Source organism: Thermobia domestica, chromosome 7 (assembly GCF_964235325.1).
Source record: "Thermobia domestica chromosome 7, izTheDome1.hap1.1, whole genome shotgun sequence".
In the NCBI taxonomy this organism is placed as follows: domain Eukaryota; kingdom Metazoa; phylum Arthropoda; class Insecta; order Zygentoma; family Lepismatidae; genus Thermobia; species Thermobia domestica.
In genome coordinates this window covers 235,793,436-235,814,491 of record NC_137460.1, presented here as the reverse complement: position 1 = coordinate 235,814,491, position 21,056 = coordinate 235,793,436, and the positions used below count along the sequence as shown (strand labels likewise).

Genomic DNA, 21,056 nt, shown 5'->3' with positions numbered 1-21,056 from the left:
CGTGAATGATGAGGGAAGAATTGGTGGAAAGATATTGTGGAAGGAAACTGGAATACCCCGAGAAGATCCACGGACAAGCTTGCTTGGTCGGGGATCGAATCAGGGACACCATTCACTAGAGGAAAGCACTCTACCTACCATTGTGCCTCCTACAATGAAACTACTTTTGAACTTATGGGTCACGAGAAAAATGACTTCAAATCTAGGGTATTTACGTTTATATCCCATGAGAACACTTTTCCAAGAACTCCGTCGACGGGAAGTAGTTCCGTTGGATCCAATGTTCTTAAATTAGTATAAAAGAGCAATTAGAGGATCCAGTAGACACATTTACCACTGAAATAAACGGTACTTCAATCATCCAAAATTTGAAGTATTTTTTTCTAGTAACAATTATAGACTAACGTGTTTAAAACAATTTTATTGGATTCACCATCCGCAGGTTATTTATAAAAGGATGCAATTTTATCCAAGCGTGGACACTTTTTTACTAAAATCATGATCGTTAGTGCTTTACTTTCGGGTAACGAAATAATAAAAATTATGTTAGAAACATCACTATCTGCCCTCAAGCGTTGAAAATGAACAAGCACTGATCAAGAAAAAAAAGAAAAGAAACCATAATTACAGCTGTCTTTATTTATTCTGACATGTATCTGCGAAAAACATCTCATCGTACAAGATGTCTAATAAAATTCATGTGAATCACGTATCAAATACATGAAAACAATGGATCCTTTTTTCCTTAAGTATATAATCTTTTCTTTTCTTTTTTTAATTATTGTAATAGTAACTATAGCAAAAGAAATCACTTTCATTACAATTCCACAAAAAACAGATATCTCTTCTACATGGGGGCGTTACACTCTCACATATTCAGAGCAGTATATATATATATATATATGTAAATAGATAGATGAACACTTTGCTTTAAATACAATTAAAACAGCACAAAGCTCAAAGTATAATATACTCATAGAACACAAAAAGGTGCAAAAAAATAATGGGCGAATATTTCCATGTACTTTGTCATATAACCAATATTCTGCATTATCCAGCACCTGAACATGTAATTAGCACAAAGGGAGAGTCTAGAAACAGTTTCTTTTAAATGGATTTTTCTTTTGCGAAATAACAAATAATAAACCAGTCCTTATCAAACAGTTGAACTGGTAGGAATCAAACTCGCGCTTCTTATACACAATTACTACAAATTCACTCTCAAATAATATAATAATAATAATAATATTAATAGTATTTTTTCTATACTTATATATATATTTCTCTTACGTCTTAGATATGCATCCATCGGAACTGACTACACTCGGTGTTAGTAATTTTCCGCAGTAATTGAAACCAACAATTTATTGTGTTTGGAGATGATCGTATGATGGGTTTACGATTAAAACATCACTTATGTACGGGAAAAACGTAGCGTGTTTCTAGTTATACTACAGTCAACTAAACGTTTCTACATGATGGAATTTTACTTAAGGTTGGTTCTTTGAATTAAGAACTCTCAAACCTAAGTTTGGCAATTATTGTTGCTCATTCCAATACTCTGCAATTTGATCCAAATATCCATGCCTTATTACGTGAAATTATTCCCTTATTTGCGTTATTCAATCTTTTACACATTTTCTATGCTTCGGAGCTTATGTTATCAAATTCCCAACCACTGCCTTCAGTTTTAGAAGAAACGTAGCCAACTGATTCGTTCTTTACCAGATGAATTACAAACAATACGTATCTTCGTTCTCAGAACATAAGGACTCAGAAATAATAAGGAATAAATTTACTTGAAAAGAAGTACTATTCTATTCAAATTTGCTATTACAGTAATTATACCCAACAGCAGCAGCTTACCACACTTAAAACGAAAATTATATGCATTATTCCGGATCAAGTTTTATTTCCCCACCAATGATAAAAGAATCAAAAATTCGATCATCTCCAAAAGACCAACTTTATTCTTCTTTCTGTAGCGAAGGTTAGTCTCAAAGCTACTATCGACAGAAAAACCGCGAAATATTAAAAATAATTATATATGTATAATATATTTAACACCTGAAGAAAATTCTAAAGCTAACGTAAATAACTTTAGTATTTCTTTACAATAATACCTGGTATTCACTTCAGCATATATATTTCTAGAACAAAGCCTGTCAATTGCGAACCAAATTATCAAAAACGACAACTTCCAATAAATTGTTTTTAAAGAAAGGAAGATAAAAAAGAAACATATATGCTAACTGATGCCAGGGCAAGCTAACAGTCGTTATTTGTAAACATTTTGTTTAGGTTTCATACAACACTCATTTTGACACATATATATAGCATATATATATCTTGTGTGGTTTCTGCATTACAAAGGCGGTAAAATTATGATTTTGCCCTTCGAATTTCCAGAAAGTGCCAAACTCTTCCTTGGAAGATAAACCATCTGTATATGCAATTCAGATGAGAATCTTCAGCTCTTCTCTAGATACATACCATTCGTTGCCATGGCTGTTTGTTCCTTTTTGGCTATGCCAACTTCTGCACTGGCATAATCGCAGTATAGGGATTATCACTCTTTTTCTTCTTAATCTTTTGTGCACTTAAAAATCTCAGCGGAAGGGAAGCAAAGAAGTCTACAGGCAAATTCACACTAAGTTTCAATTATTTATTTTTAGCACCCAATGGAAAAACGAAGAAATCACATCACTTCTGTTAAATGTTAACCACAACAACTAAAAATCATTCAAATTGGCCATTAATGTTATTATTATGTCCGCAAAGATGACGTTGAAGGGTAATAATCAGATGATAAGAATAGCGACCACATGGCTCATTCGTACACGCACACACACTCACGCAGACCCACACGAAAACAGGTTTGGAGGATTAGAAGATTTTTTACATCCATAAGAAATACATCAAAGCCCGTACTTATCCTCATTACCAAGAAACCTAGCTCAAAAAATACTGGATGTTACCAGCGTTAAGGCGTGTAGCCAAAAAGAGCAAACTTCTTTTCTTCCTCTTTTACGCGAAAAAACACAAATTAAGGGACTACTAGATGCCACTTACAACAAGCAGCACTTAGTTTTCTTTCTCTTCTTCACCTGAAAATAAAAACAAAAACATTAGTATCAAAATATTCAGCTATGGAAGTACTTGTGTTGAATTCACTCAATTATCTCACAGGATGCATATCGATCATCATGATCATCCACCGTAGAAATTTCAGCGACTGCCTTGTCACTTGCTTCAGTACGATTTATTACTTTTTTTTTTTTTTTAAAGGAACTTTCTGTTGCTTGAAGAATCACATTTACCGATAACATTCCTGCACTGTAGAATAAATTGTCAGAGCGATTTTCTTTCTTTGAATTTTTACTTCTTTGAAAAGTTTGTGATGTAATTATCCTAAATCGTGAACAAGAAATTGGTAGACTGGAAAGCCGTATGTACACAATGAAACAGCATGCCATTTGACCAAACTGTAAACACGAGCAGATATGCTCGGTGTTTCTGTCTACCTCTAGGCCACAGTTGTCCGTTTGAAACTTCAATATTCATGATGTCACGAAAGCAGAAAGAAGTGGAGGCAAAACGCATCATTTCATACTACGAAAATGAAGCAGGTAAAAGTTAAGTTCAAAACACTGCTTCACTTTCGCGACGACGATCTTACAAAAAGCACGATATACCGAATTATCTCAAAGTTCAACGCTAACCAGCAGAGAAGTTACCGCAAACAAACGTCGTTGTCCAGCCGTGAAATCAGGATCGAAGATGACGGCGAAAGTGCGGAAGTTGTTTCAAAGGGATCCGTCAATATCGACTCGCCGTGCTGCACACAAGTTGAAGCTGAAGCAGTCAATTCTGTAGTTTATAAAGCAGAAAAAGTTGGGAATTAAGGCATAAGAAAACTCACCCAAGTACATCAACGTTCAGGTGAAGCGTGCGAAAACAGGGTGTCGTTACGTTTACCAAAAAACCTTAAAGTCCTCGTAGTGGCTGACGAGACCTATGTGACTTGGGAGCCAGATGAAGTTTTAGGAAGGAGGAATTTCCATGCCTTGGCTCCTGCTGCGCTATGATACGACGAAAAATCGAAGAGGCGGAGCAAGTTCTTCAAGAAATTATAGGTGTGGCAAGCAATAGACAGCGAGGGGACAGTTTCGGAGCCCTTTATATCTGAAGGCACCATCAAAGCCAACTGTACCTCTCGAAATGTTTGAACAAGAGTGACTCTTTTCTTATCGGATGCCGAAGAGACGTTTTGCTACATCGCCCCACGTCAAGAATGTTGTCGAGTTTCTTCCTAGTGAAGGAATCTCCTTCGTTAAGAAAGCAAAGAACCCGACTAATGTACCCCAAGCGCGGGCCACACAGGCATTTTAGGCCTTAAGTAAACAGATGTATGCTGAGCGTCCCCACAGAGCCAAAAAAAAGTTCGCTGCCCTACGCAAACTTGGAAATCTCTCAGCCAACAAGTTGCGCGAACTACAGGACCTAATGCCCAGGGGGATACATAATCTGCGGAAAATTGGGTACAAAGGATTCAGAATGCCAACCTTATTTAAATTGTTTTGTACGGAGTTCTCATTCTCATATACTACCCAAGTTTGGAAATAAATTTCAAAAATACATTTCAATCCTCATAGTTTTTCTAGTCTACCAATTCCTTCACTCTTTAGTTTTCTGTCGTTCTTCACTTGTGTTGCCTCCTTTTCGTTGGGTTCAAACTCTCAGATGACAGGTAAGCCTAAAAGTTTTATAGTGTACAGCTTAAATAAACCAGCTCTCATCTCTGAGTTTGCTGTAAAAAGGAGGCTGTGCAAGTGAAGGATGACAAAAATCCAGGATCACTACATTATTAACCTTTCAGTTTATTCTTTTAAATACAAAGAAGTAAAGTTAGAGTGAATAAAGGGGTAACTGTTACTTATCTACAGTGCAGGAAATGTTACAGCAATGAGATTCTCGCAGCAACGTAAAATTCCTTATATATATATATATATATATATATAAAAAAAAAAAGTATTGAAGAAATCGACAAGGCGGTCGCTGAAATAGCAATAGTAAAGAAAGAAACAAAGAAAGGCTTAAGTATTTACAGTATTAATAGTCATTAATTTTACCAATACAGGCAAAATCCACATTTTTAAAAGACATTGTATCACAACAAAGATGAACTTATGCATTAAACTTAACATTAAACCAGATGATAAGATTAGAAGTTCCGAGCTGACGGAATAAACTGGACTCAGAAACATGGATGACTAACGGTCTTAACTACTTTTTTATTTTTATTTATTTATTTATTTATTTTTTTTAATGAAGACAATGCAAAGCAACATTAATTTAGAAAGTGAGCCAGGTAGTGTGTGAAATGCTATTAATCTTTATACACCGGTCAGGGATTTGAACGAAATTGTAGACTCACGTTGCGAGCCTTGGTGACCCCAATTATTGCAGAGTAATGATTGATACCTCATTGGAAAGCTTATGGAACTCTGATTCTAACGAGATATCACTTCTGGAATTCCCGCCCTATTCGTAAAAGAAACAAAAAATCCTAAAACATGAAAATAAAAAAATAAATAAATGGAATTTGGGGGCCTGGCAACTCCTACAGTCACCCTACACTAATAAAATGAAACTAATATGTACGCAATATACTTGTGACAATAATATATAAATATACATATATATATAAATAATGGTAGCCATTGCTGCAATACAAAGCGAGATAAAAATTCGGAAATAAATTCCTATAAAAACGCCCTGTATATCATTTTCGAAAGGCTGTTGGAGACCTTCACGTTATCGGCCCTGGCGACCTCCCTAATTATCACAGATCCATGATCCATACATCGTCGGAAAGCTTTTCATCATTGTCCGTAAAACTTACAGAAACAAGAATAATGCTTCCAAACTAATTCAGTGAAAAGATATCTTCTCTTATATGGAACAGTCCAGAAAATAAATTAGTTTACGTCAAAAACTAGCTAACTTTGCCCCTCTCCCATATAAGCAACAAATACTTTTGCAGGGTATTGGCATGTAGTGGACTACTTCATTGCTTCACATACCACTTTTTTATGATTACCCTCAAGGGGCGGAATGGCCCCTCAAAAACCTGATGCATAAAAAAACGAACTTTACCCTCCCTCCTCTACGCCGTAATCCCCCCCCCCATACATAAAATGCATATCGGCGGAAAGCTTCATCCTTCAGGAACACATTGATACCAAAATTATCTTCCTAGCATAATTAGGGGCTGAACTATTAAGATTTAAAGCCTTGACGCAGCAGTTGCATCCTTCGGCGTCTAAAGGTTAACTTCTTTACAACTTATTACGTCATAATTGTTAGATATGTTTTCTACTCTATACAAAAGATCCTGAAACAGCTATAAACTTATTTCAGAGCATTTTGCAGACATTATTTGACATACTTTCTACATTCTTTATGTTCTTCATTCTTTAAGATGTTGACTAAAATTCAGCAAGTAGACGGGGAATGTATCAAACTACTTGGTTGGAACAAAAGAAAGTGTCGTTGTCACCTACATTCAACATTCAGAGTGACTTCTTTTTAAGGAATTCCTGCATTCATCTGTTATTTACGAAGATGCATTGTTGCCAAGTCGTTGTAAGTATTTGAAATACCAAATTCTGAGGATCTTTGGAGTTCCTTCTGCATATGTATCTTGGTTTTAATTTATTTATACATTTACTTTCGTTATACTACCATTTCCTCTCGCACATAATCTGATAGAATTCTAGATTTATTTATTTATTTATTTTCTATAAAGGAATGACTTCTTTACATTTCAGATTGTATTTCTTTAAAGTGGTTTGATTTACACTGATTATTCGGGAACCGAAGTATCACATTTCTTCATTTTTAAACCTAACACATAGAGAAAGCTTTGTGATCGGGTCTACAGATTAACCACTTCAGAACAAAATTTACAAATGGAAACAGTTTTTTTTTTTTTTAATTAAAAAAGTAAAAAAGATATTACTGTTTTAAAATGCAAGCACAAATTTTAGCACTAAAAGACAATAGTTCCAAAACACAAAAAATTACTACTTCTCTTAGTTCATGAAAATATTTCAAGGATTAAAACTTTTCCCTCTCTTTCTGAGATACAATCTGAAACGACCTTAAAACTACTCAAACACACAAAGATAAACTAATATTACAAGAATTATTTCAGAGAAAAAATACACTGTCTGAAATTTATCAGTTTATGTGCAAATGTAACCAACTATATAACACCAAGGAACGTTAAAACTAGAACTAAGGAGCATATATGGGATTTCAAAGATAACGACATTTAAACCTCCGGCCTAAGAAACATTTATATGAAAATAAATACTACATCCAATGTTTGAATAACAGCATCGATCAAAATTACAAATGGAATATACAATTATCATACGCATGCAGACAAATCCTTCCTTAAATGCAGACAAAGCAATCTAGACCGATCATGAGATGACATTACAGATGATGTTTTATTACAAAACTAGCTGATAACTGACGTTGAACGGGAAAATAATCTATGGAAAACATTTAAATTAAATTAAATTAACGAGATTTTTCTCTGATCATTTAGCTGAGTTTCAGACGCACTGAACAAACTAGCATCTTACAAGAGACTAGAATTTAGACGGAAAGACAAAAGGACAGAACGTACGCCAGATTTCGATGTATGTCCAAGGTTGTCATTCAATGCTTTTGTTGTGTATAATTTGAGCACAAAGAGTTACTGCAACAAATACTTCTGATTAAAATTCGCTCGCAATACTTATTCCAAGAAATGTTCGTATTATTTATATATTAAAAATAAAAATAAAAGAAAAACGCACTAGGCAAAGACAGGAATCGGTAACAAACAATCTGGTCGACGCTATTGAAGATTGGAAATGGTAGTACTCTAGTTAAAATCTGATAACCTTGATCGTTGATCATCATCTTGTTTGCTCGATTTTACAGACAAGTTTTAATAAATGTTAAGAAGCTAGTGTGTGTGCCTACTACAGAAGTCGCAGACAGAGGATGGAACTTAGTGTTTGGGAAAAGTCAGCCATTTGATGATCATAACTTAGGTTTTACTTCGAATTTACTTGCTCTGATGATGGTTTTCGCGAAATTTCATGCCGAAATATGTAGGTTGATTCAAATCATTATGCATTGGTAGTAAAATATTGTTTTTTACTTTACTACTCTTTAATGTCTGTTGCAAATCTTATATTACATAGTCTATAGGAATCTTTATGTAGTAATATCTCTGAAGTTTGTAAGTCTAAAAACAAGAAACAGTACATCATTTAAATTAATGAAACAAACTTCACAAATATACACAAATAATAAGAAACAAGATCGCAAAAATCAATACACTATTCACCAAGTAATGTCCTTCTAATTGTATTTCTTTGATATGTCAAGTGCTTCGCTCGGGTTCTTTTAGTCAGGGTCACGAGGCTTCTTAGTTTTTTCTGTTTTTACCTGAAGTCTTCACCTTTTCAAAAAAATCTCAATAGTGGTATACAATGAATACTACACAATATATTAATTTACGATACTAATGGTTGAATACTTATCCCGATAGATATAAATGTTTATGATTTATAAAACATTTAAAGTATGCAAATTTAATGTTAGTGCACTAAGTAATAACTAAAGCCTGTCGTTATCTTTTAGGAGTTATTTTTGTGAAATTTTCTTCTACGGGAAATTCACCATATCCAATCGCCGAACAATGTGCAGTGCAGCCAAATCAAACGATGTATATATGAAAACGAAATTACGTTGGAACGAAATTTCACAAAAATGATACCTAAAAAATAATAATTACAAGATCTTTAGTTATAAGTTAGATGAGTAACATTAAACTTATATACTTTAATTATTGCGATGATATAGGAAGTTATGATGATGAAATTTTGTCAGTGTTATGTTTGGTTCTTATATGCATGATGTTAAGGAAATTAGCTTCTAATGATTTTTTTTTTTTTTTTTTTTTTTCACAGGGTGTGCCAAAACCAAAGTGCAGGATGGATAGAGCAAGCAAGCGCCGCGTGAGCTTTCCCAACAGATGTTGACGCTGTTCGAAGAGGAGGATATTTTCAGGAGGCTGGTAACCACAGATGAAACGTGGATATATCGGTATGATTCGGAGACCAAAACCATAAGCATGCAATGGAAGCATGTCGATTCCCCTCTTCCCAAAGTGTCAAAGGTGCACAGGGTGTCTACTGAGTTTCAATTTCAAAATTCCAGTATATTCAGTATAACCATCAGCAAAATTCCAGTACCTAATACAATGATTTTTTTTTAAAGTTCTTTACGAATAATCACACTCTTGATGATTTCAGGTTTGTAATTGTTTTGTTATCAAATGAATATTTTATTTTTAATAAATTTAGTTAGCCTTGATTTCTTTGAAATACAAATGGTTAGGTGTATGTAGCTGCTCATGAAAGCGCTGAAATCTTTACACGAACAATGTGCCACATCCATACCAAGCATTAAAACTGTCCCTCAGTTTCCCATCATTGGGCATACTTTTACTGACTTCACTGACTAGCTTGCAGCCTGTATACTGTATTTGAAGCAATGCATATATATAATGCAGGCATTGTTATTATACGTGAGGTATTGAAGAAAGAAAAAAAAAATGAAAACAGTATTGGTAGAAACAGGGAAGTCAGTGACTATCTGCAACCCCAAGAGAGAGCACGGTCTTAACGCCGGATCATTGGGGAAAATTACAATTTATTATTCAGTAACTGTACTGTATTACATAAATATTCTTGTTCTATAAAATCACTTTTTTCATGATCTGAAGCTCAACTTCACTACTTTCCTTTGACCGACAACATCAATTCATGACTTTCATGGCCCGTAGATACCCTGCTCGGAGGCCTGATACAGTGAGCGAAGAGATTATCTATCTATTAAAATGATACAATAACAATTAAAAGTGCCCGAGTTCCGACCTATAACTTTAGCTTTCAAATCTTTCATTTACTGTTATGTGTGATTTCACGTTTAACAGAGACAAACAGTTTAAGTATTTGTACTTTCAATAGTCTAAATTAGTTAACTATATCTTTTTCATAAAGTTTATGATATGTAATTAGTGTTCAAAACCTTTGTATTTTAATAAGCCTTCTCCAAAATGATTGCAAATGAATTATGCTGCCATCTTTGGAGTTCTTTTAAACTATATGTTTCTGGAAATTTATATGTTTGCGGCCAACCCTTTCGACAATGAGATCTCGGAAACTACAGGCTCTAGAAAGATGACGTTTTCACTGATCGATTGCAAATTTTGCGCAGATTGTCCAGTTCTAATTGAATATTTAAAAAGACATGGGCATTATTTCTTTATTACATTTTTAGAATAAAATGGAAGCGTTGAAATTAAAAGAACAAACTAAAACATCATATCCTACGCGTTTTACATTCCAACACCACATTGTTGTATATTGGTGTTGTATATGTCTTAGGCGTATGTTTCATGGGCAAATAATAATGAAAAAGGAAGGATAAGCATTTCTCGAGTCTAAGGTAAATCTTTATTTTTTTGAGTGTTTTGCCCAATGAACACCATATATAACTGACATTATAATTAAATGTATATGTGATGTATTTGCTTACTACATACTGCATGCAAGAAGAAAGAAAACACTGGTCATACATGAATTAGAAACTCCAACCGGAAGTAGGTTCAAATCTTGCAAACGGTGCGAGATATTGAGAAAAGATAATCGAAAAAATGTCCCCTTTATGATACCCCTTGCCGATTTTTTTATCAAGATGTCTTTCACTTGTGTCTGTAAAGGGACATGTACATATGTTGTGAGGAATGAGGAGATTTATGCTCATATGCGAATGATGCGCTGTGTAGAGTGTGCAGGTTCAGCTAGTTTTTATTATATAAATGTATTATTAAGTAATATTATAACTTGTATAAATAATTGTGCATTATTCTATTCTAGTTATAATGTAAGATTGTTATTACTCTGGACTTTTGGAGTTCAAACATCCACAGTAATTATAAAGAATGATAATATTAGTATATCTAATTTTTCCAGTATGCGGATCAAAATTCTAGTATTTCCTGTATCAAAATTAAATTCCAGTATTTCAAGTATTTCCAGTATCAGTAGACACCCTGGTGCAAAAGTTAGGGGGAAGGTCATGCTGTTCATTTTTTTCGTATTCTCGTGGGGTAATCCTCACATATTACCTCGCAAAAGGGCAATCCGTCACTGGGAAGTACTACAGCAATCTCCTGGACAAATTGCACGATGCTTTGAAAACGAAACGCCGCGGCATGCTCTCGAAAGGCGTTCTTCTAGCTGACAATGCTCCAGCTCATTCGTCTCAAGTTGCTGTTGACAAGGCAAGAGCGTGTGGCTTCCAGGTATTGCAGCATCCAGCTTATTCTCCCTACCTCGCACCCAATGATTTTTTCTTGTTTCCCCAAACGAAGAATCAGTTGTGTGGTCGCCATTTTGACAACAAAAATTAAGTCATTTATGAGGTTGAAGAGTGGTTTAAAGCACAATGTGCATACTTCTATAATGACGCTATTCGTAAAATCAAGGAACGCTGGGAGAAATATATAAATCTCGGTGGTGACTATTTAGAGAGGGGTTAACACGTGCAAATCCCAACTATCGCTGTGTCCTGATTTTTTAAACTATGATAATTAAAACTTTACGATATCCCTTCGTATATAGGTCATAAACATTCATATCTATCGGGATAAGTGAGTAGCCAAATAATATATCGTATCGTAATCTAATATATTGTGCAATATTAATTATATACCATTATATATATATATAAAAGAAAAAGTGTACAACCTTAGGTTAAAAAATGTAATGAAACCTTGTAAACCTGACGAAAAGTGCCACTTGACATATCGGAAAGAAACCCCTAGAAGGAACATTACTTCGTAAGCTGTGTATGAATTATTACAATGCATTCCATACGCTCAGTATATAGGTAAGATCGCAAGAATTCTCACGTAACAACATAAAAAATGGTCACCCGAAAATTTATTTTTAACAGTAAGTAACAACTACACTTGCTACAGTCTACATGAATGAATGGCTCTGAAGCTTATGTTACATTTTCATTGGATAAGAAATATACATGTACTGTGAAGTGGCGTGCTGCGAACTTTATGTTGAAATATTAAATTTTCATTAAAAATGTTTTGCTGAAAGTTTCAGCCTAAGTTTATGTATCGCCTCATGATTGACACGAACTCAGTCAATAGAAAGATGTCAACTATGTAACTGAACTTTCTTTGGAGAACACTGCAATGAGATAGTTTGATAGAAATGAGTTGGTTACCTGAAGAGCAGCCCTTGTAGCTGTTTCAAATACTTCGCGTATTCCCTCCTTGTTCTTGGCTGAACACTCTAAATAGGCGAAGGCGCTGATCTTCTCTGCCATCGACCGACCTTCTTCTGGCTTCACTGGTTCTTGTTTCATCTTTGCCAACTCTTTGATTGTATTCGGATCATTTCGCAAATCCTACAACGAAAACCAACGTAAGTAATTACTTTTCGGAGTTCTTTAATTATTATTGTTTTAAAGTTGCCATAAGTCCCTTGTAAAGTCATTCAAAAACGAAATTAATTACCAGAAAGCATCATTTCAATTTGTTCTTTGTACAAAACTACAGCATAAAAACATTCTTGATTATAAAATTTTCAAGTAGCCGTTAAAGTAGATAATTTTCGCAGGAACATATCGACTGATCTTCTATTCTTTCTGGTACAAATTTTGAAGGTTTGTGATACGCTGTCTGTATTACTAAACTTTTGGACAGAGCCAAAATATACAGATAACGGTACCAAATAAATAACCCAATTTGGATATAGTTAACCTACACGTAACTTACAAGCATCAATTAATATTCTGCTATAATAAATAAAATGAAAAGCAACGAGATTACTTGAAAAGAGAATCGAATCAATAATTAGTTCAATACAGTTTCACAAAAGTTAATTCAAGTAGCTAAAATATGAGATTATAGGTTTAAAAAATTTAAAAATAAAAATATTCACTTTTGGAAATTTTTCTGTCGGTTAGTCACATTTAATCATTGTAGCTCTAGAGGAAGTGTTCAATAATTTTGGAGTGTAAAAGGTGTCCCATATAAATAACATGGGAAAGATTTTTTAGTTCCCCATAAAACCACTTTAAAGTTGGAAATTTTTATTTTTACTGTTCACTTACGTAGTGCTAACGTAAACGTACAAGCATACCGAATTTCAAGTTGTTATTCCAATTTCAAATGCCTAAAACATGAGATTATATTAAAAAAATAAATAACATGTAAAAATTCATCCCCCTTTTAGAGCCTCTAAAAATTAAAAATACTTACTTTTGGCAATTTTCCTGTCAGTTAGTCTCGGAAATCTACAATCATGCCAAATTTCAACTTTCCAAGTCAACCGGAAGTACACCTTTAATTTATGTCAGTTCATATAGTTTTATATATAGTTAGGATATTACACGTGATATATTTGCCAGTAAAGTGGATACCCGTCTACACGATGTCTGAGCATTATTTCTAAATAAAAACAATTTCTGTATATTAATAAAAGCATCTTTTATCTCTAAGTATGAGCAACTTATTCACAAAATCGGTCCACTTCTCTCGAAATTTAAGAAAAGAAATTGTACAGACTGGAATGTATTTAGCTGCAACCACAACAATAATTTTCAAATCTTAAAGTATGTTTTATAAGAATGATTAGAAAGTTATCTTGAGTATAATTTTCCTCTTTCAACTAATTTATGGTACCTATTTCACCCGCTAAATCTTCTGAGACATCTTTCAGGGCTTACACCTTGAAATAACAGGCCCGTTCGAATTTTCTACATCTTTTTTATCACACGTCTTTTTTAAATACCTAAAATTCACACCAAATATATAAAAAATCGTGAAAAAACTTACAATTATGTAGAAAATTCACACGTATCTGCTATTTGTAAGCTGTAATCACCGAAGTTCCAGAATATTTGGTGTATGAAATATAGACGTCATAAATTAGTCCGAAGAGGAAAAGTGTACGCAACCCTACGATAAAATAGTTTAATTTTATACTAGGGTAAGTTGCACAAAAAATGAAAAAAATAACTTTTTACACCTATTAGAATATCAAATAATTCTGCAAATTTCATTTAACAATCAATCTTGCATATACAGTAATATTATATGCAATAGCAATAGGAACATAAAAATACGAAAAAACGCACGGAGTAAGCAGATTAATATACCTTTTTGTTTCCTACTAGAATGATGGGTACATTTGGACAAAAATGCTTCACTTCCGGAGTCCATTTCTCTGGAATATTTTCCAACGAATCTGGTGAATCAATGGAGAAGCACATCAAGATTACATCTGTGTCCGGGTATGACAATGGTCGTAACCTGTCGTAATCTTCTTGGCCAGCAGTATCCCACAAGGCCAGCTCAACCTGAAAAATAATGAAGAGAGTTAGTTACTGCAACACCAACTTCCGCCTTGGACTGTGCGATATTTCGGCAATATTTTCCATTTAATACAGTATATAAAATGAAACTGATGCTGTGAAGGATCGCACCATACGAAACTGGATGAACACTTTGATTATTGGTTGGATTATACATTTGGGACAGAAATTGTTTTAACTGTGAAGCTCTTCCTTAACCCTAGGCTATATCTTACCTAGAGTTAAGAAACTGTATCTACATTTAAATCTCTAATTTTCAGATTGTTGATACAGCTTTTAGCCATTTTAGACAATAGTGAAAGGACGACGATTTCGTGTCTGCCCATTCCTGCATTTCTACGCCCATAGTTCTGAGACATGTGTTCGCTCACTTCTTTTTACGGAAAATGAAATACCGAATTTCAAACCGTGAACTTATGCAAATCCTTAATTATTATTATTGAACTAGCGTCAATTATTCGCTTCGCTGAGTTAATGTAAGAAAAATTAGTAATATGTTCCGTTAATCAGTCATTTTTTACTATTACTGAAGCGCTCTCTGATATCGGTCATTTTCGATCATTTTTATATACCTGTCCTTTCCCCTTCCCCAGTTGCGGGGCTGAATTTGGGTTGAAACGACATCGGAAGTGTCACTGTTCATCTCAGCCATCCCGAAAAGTATGGATTCGACACTAATACTGGTCATTTTCGATTGTTTTTGTGTCTCCCCCTCCCCCAAGTTGTACTGTCAAAGTAAAGTGAAATGATAGAACCCATCCCAGGCCTGAACGTCATCCATGTTGAAAATTTTATTGAGATCAATCGGATGGTCCAAGAGTTATTAAGTAACATAGTCACTTTCATTTTTATATAGATCGATAAATAATGGGAAATTTGAATATTACAGAAATTGCTCCGCTTTTCCTCTTAAGGTGCAAGTGGAAACTCATATTTATACGCAGAGTTTCATCCTCCTAACTACAGGAACTTGTGAGATACTCTGCTCTTAACAAAGAACTTTGATCTCTGTCCATATCCTCTAGCATACTACTTCCAAAAATCATTTCTTATTCCTTGCTTTCGTAACAAAATGAGTTTTCTGTCCAGATTTGAAGCTTCTACCTATAGTAGTACTGGCCTGGACTCTGATGAGTGAGCCACTTCTACAATATTTTCATGACAAGGAAATGTTAATCCTCCTGTTCTAGGCCAAAGCTGGTTAGACTTGCTCAGATACAGTTGTCTCGACATGGGTAAAGGTTGAAAGTTAACCATTCAGGCGCAGGAACTCTCACGACTAAATGCAACGTGTTCTCTATAAGAGCACACACACCTACCAACTACGTCATCTCAGATTGCTCGACGCGGGGGGGGGGGGGGGTAGCGACATTTTGCAAAACGGCACGTACTTTTTTGGTCACCTGGTACTCCAAAATAAGGGGACCATAACCATATTTAGATTGAACATTATTTGTGTATTTCTACAGTAATATATTGTGACAATGTAACCAACTTGAACTATTGTTTTAAATTTAATATTTGAAAATGGCCACATGATACTGAACATGAAGGTACTTTGCAGTTTGTTAAGACTGTTGAAAGGTATGGAATGAGGTTTGATGGCCATGGGCTTGTAAGGATTTGAAATAATGGTACATGCTCATATTATTATATTCCTAGGTGGTGTACTGTGCAAACAGTTAGTTTGTGTAATGACAAAAGATTAAAATGTATTGATTTGTTAAGAGAATATTACAAGGAAGATTATGAATGTTAATAACCAGATTTAAATTGGACACATTGATGATTGATCAGACAAAATTATAATGAAGAGATAAGCAAGGTTTTGTAACTAGACTAATATTGGAATGCATAGCCATGTTTGGGTATTTGTGCAGGGCTCATAGCGAGTCACTTTTTTTTTTTTTTTTTAACTAAAAGTTACTTTTTTTCAAGTTGATCACTAAAAGTTACTTTTTTTTTAATTTGTCACTAAAAGTTACTTTCTTGGGAGGTGAAGTGATTTTTTCGTGTGATTTATGTTATACATTGGCAATTTTCTAAGTATAAAAATAAATGGAAAAAGGCAAAAACTTGTTACTCATTACTCTTCTGAAAGCTTCAATACTTGCTGCCACATGTGAAACAGTCAGCTTTATTCTCACTTCAGCTTTTATTCTTTCTAAAGCACAGTGGATGGTTGGTGGATGCTTAAGCTCTCAAGGTGGGGTTAAGAATCCTTCTGTGTCTATTCTTTCTTCTATTATAATGGTCTTTTAGTTTTCTCTCGTGATAGTTAACGCTCCGCTCAACGTTGTGCGTGGTTCATCATGTTCGTCTTGTGTTATGCTTCTTGTATGTTCTTAAGAGTAGGTGATGAATTTGAATATTTCATGGCTTTGAGAACTCTCAATGCTAAGTTAAATATAATGTCTGGGATGAAGAAATTTGGAAAGAGGCCAGAACTGGTTCTACTTACTCAGAAGCTTCTTACATCTGCTAAGTCTGCTTACCGTAACTACAAAGCATACTTTAAAAAAACCCAAGAAAGTAGGAAGCTCAAAAAGAAGAAGAAAAAATTAAACAAAACAACTATCAAAGAGGCGATGGGGAAATTGACAAAGGAAAAAAGGGGCATTACGAGATTTTGGTTACTTTTCAACTATTTACAAGAGACCACCACTATGAGCCCTGTTTGTGGAATATAATTGATATAAACAGCTGTGTTGCAGTAAGGTACAGGTTAAGAACAAAGGTATAGACGAATTTAGTTGTGTGCATTTTGAGATTTTAGCAAGGAAAAAGCTCGCAACAATATTTAGATTTGGACATTAATATTTGTATAACTGTAATTTTTTTTTTTTTTTAATTTAAGCAATTAAAACTTTCAATTAAGCATGTTCTTACTCTATACCACACGCCGACCAGAAAGCTTGGAGAGAACAATTAGTTCTATTAAATGGTAGAACAGCAGTATTTTAATGTGTTCTGTGGACTCAAATTCGCGTTAATTTTATACTGCAATTTATTAGATGTTTTTGGAGTCAATTGTAGTAATAGTAACGAAGTAAAAAATTCGTGTAAGTTCTTTCCACTAAATGATTAATTCCTCAGCACAAGAGCGAAGTGTATGTAAACTTGTCAATTCGTCTCTCACATCAAGTGATAGCACGGAACTTACAATAAGTTTATCACTAAGGAAGGAATTAACGAATTCCAACAAGTGTTTCAGCAATGACACTGTGTTCTACTGAAGTCAGATTATTCGAAGTACTAACAAAATGTGTGCAGGAGGAAAATCCACTGCTACAAAGCAGTATACTTTTATCCGTCATATAGTATTGTTTAAAAGCAGAACTTATAACACATTGTCTTAGTTCTCTTGCGAAGTGATAAAGGAAGATTAGTGATCAAAGATAGCCTTTGCGAACGAATTTATAAAGCATGCCGCAAAGGTAAGAAATACACAAAAGAATTTTCGTCTTAAATGTCCATGGTGATTTGCCCATTAGGACAGTTAACGATTTACAAACGCTATGTTACGAAAAGAAGAAAGCAGGATTGCCTCGTTACCCGTTCAAAATTGAATTTTCCCTAATCATCCTCTACATGACACATTTTCATACTGTGCTTCATATACATTTGAGTCTCATTGTATTATGATTATTATCTTCCAAAATCGAAATAACGGAACAAAAAAGGGATTTTACTTATTTTCACTTTAAATTAATTTATTTAGAAATTTGATTTAAATCAACCATTTTTATTTAAAAAGTCAAATGATTTAAATCACACTGATTTAAATCAATCCACCCTGTTACATTAGGTATTTTCTGAACCTAATGTTACATTGGAAATTTGATTACAGAAACTAAGCTTCCCTAACTGGCTTCGCATTTTTTAAAAACGCTGAAACCCCTGTTTATGTCTAGTTTATCCCCTTAAGTACAAGATGCGTGAGATACTCTTCTTAGCAAAAAAATTTGCACCCCTTTACCCTCCACCCACATCAGCTAACATCCTACTTCCATAAATCATTTCTTATTCCTTGCTTTCTTAACAAAATGAGTTTTTTGTCCAAATTTGAAGCTACCTTTAGTAGTACTGGCCTGGGCGTTGATGAGCGAGCCACTTCTACAATATTTTCATAACAAGGGAACCTTGATCCTGCTGTTCTAGGCCAAACCTGGTTAGACATGCTCAGATACACTTGTCTCGACATGGATAAAGGTTGAAAGTTCACCATTCAGGCGCAAATTACATCATCACTGCAAGATCTAACAAGGCAGGTCTCTTCGTATAAATTTATTTTAAGCGTAACTGTTATAGTGTAATAAATACAGTTTTAAACCTTCCTCACTGAGCAGAATATTTTCCAATATGAACACCAAGTAGCTCCACAAACATTTAGTGTCACGTAAAATAAATTTGTTCAAATACATTGTGTTCGTGAAGGTATTCTTAAAATACCACGTATAATTGAGTAAAAACTGGGCACATTTACTACTGACCATTGGCACAGGCCGTCATATAAACAACAATTATAAACTTCCTCCTACTCCCCTCCACAAATAAATAAATAAATACTGTATAATAGAAAATAATTACTCCTTTGTGTTGAGAACTGAAACTGAATGACAAATCGGAAAGACGCTTACCGCGAACATCCATCGGGTTACCAAAAATGATCTCGTCTGCAACTATAACTAGGGGCACAAGTTTTTCGCACTAAGAATTTGAAAATTTCGCGTTTCGTTTTTCATATTTCGCGTTTTGTCGCATTTTCCAAATACAATTTCGCCTTCTGTAGCTCTTGTGGAAAAGAATTCCCTGACATTTTTACAATTATTCTTTTTTATTCATAGGCCACTATAAACGTAAACCATTAACCACCTAAAAACAAAATACACTGAATATTTCACTTGACAACGTCAATTTCATTGATAGAAACTTAAATTTTTCAAATCAAACTGAGGAAAATCAGTAACTAAAGTTACTATGAGTAGGAAAGTTTTGCTGTCTTCTAAAAACACATAGGCACAAGTTACATTTAAGCATTAAACATAAGCATGTTACATGTTTCCACATTTTCCTACTTCAATGTTGTACGTTTGTCACTTATCATCGGTCCATACTTGGAAAAAATCTCTCACAATTGGCACTGCTTGTTGGAAGCCACACATATGTAAGTGCGTTTACAACAAATTTCAAACGATCATAACTTCGGAACTCCCAGCCAGCTGCGATGGTGACTGCTAACGGGCATGTTCCCTATAGTCGTGTCCTAATCACTCAAAATGCACAGTTCATGCCACGTTCTACCGTTGTCAGCGGAAAACTACCGTTTTTAAAGTAATGAAAACTTGTTTCTAAAATTTCGCGTTATATCGCGTAGTTAGAAATTTCGCTTTTTATTGCGCAACGAAAACCAACGAAAATAAACATAGAATATCATAAAACATCAAGAAGCTGAAAATTACTTAATTCTGACGCATTTCGTTTTATCGCGCGTTGCGAAAAACTCGTGCCTCTAACTATAACTGATATTATAATGTTAAAAGAAGCCCTATAAGCACAGTACAGGGGCAGAGCAACATACTCCAAACTAAGGGACAGAGGAAAACAATTATCAGGATATGAAAGCAGAGAAATTTTCGTTGAAGACTGGCTTGAAGCCCAAATTATCTACTTTCAAGTGTATTCACTTTATATTGTAGGAGATGTAGGTATTAATGCGAATTTGTTGTTAAGTGTTATGTTACACGGATATTTACTAAGCCCAAGAAGTCCAAATAAATTTTTGGTCAACATTGATGAGTAGAATTTGAAGAAGTAAAAAAAAGAACATCCACACACGTTCTGATCACAAATAAGCTGTTGTAGTAGGAAAAGCTGGAGAGTAACATAACATTTGCGGGTTTGCAATATTAAGGATGAGGTTTTTTTTCCTCCTCTCTTTAGAACTACGAAAATGAGCCGACGCAAAGCCATCAATTTAAGTATTGTCTGAAATGGCTAAAAACTCTGTCCAAAATTTTAAGATCTGATTCAGCCACTTCTATAATATTTTCATAAGAATGAAACTTTGATCCTGCTGTTCTAGGCAAAACCAGGTTAGACTTGCTCAGATAGAACTGTCTCGACATAGGAGGTTGGAAGTTCACCATTCAGGCGCAAATTACATCATCACTGCACGGTCTAACATGGCAAGACTCTTCGTATAATTTGTATATCAAGTATAATACTACTGAGGTTCTAAACTTTTTTCATTGGGCCGAATTTCTTTCCAATATGAACACAAATATTTCTACAAATGAAGGGTAAGGGGAAAAAACACGGAATGTCCATGTATGTGCCTTTTCGGGTGCTTTGCCCTATCTGTTGGTGACTCTTGGTTCTATTTGACTGCATATGCCATGCATGCGTAGATGTAGAAATGTCCATATAAAATGGGCAAAAGATTTAACTAACCCTATTCTTCTTACGCGGTTTGCAATATTAAAACACCGTTTTCTCGAAAATGCAGTTTTGTGACATTC

The 21,056-nt window shown here is 34.4% G+C and overlaps 1 protein-coding gene across 1 annotated transcript in view; it reads right to left on the bottom strand.

Annotated features, from left to right (window-relative positions):
- Window positions 1-619: 619 nt before the first annotated feature.
- LOC145690761 (ras-like GTP-binding protein Rho1) overlaps window positions 620-21,056 on the bottom strand; it is a 31,051-nt gene continuing 10,614 nt past the window's right edge. Inside the window, exons 3-5 of the mRNA XM_081765982.1 lie at window positions 14,320-14,520; window positions 12,382-12,564; window positions 620-3,107 (exon numbers count right to left, since the gene is read on the bottom strand). Of these exons, the coding sequence (XP_081622108.1) occupies window positions 3,069-3,107; window positions 12,382-12,564; window positions 14,320-14,520 (423 nt within the window). The 3' untranslated portion in view covers window positions 620-3,068. The remainder of the gene's footprint in view (window positions 3,108-12,381; window positions 12,565-14,319; window positions 14,521-21,056) is intronic.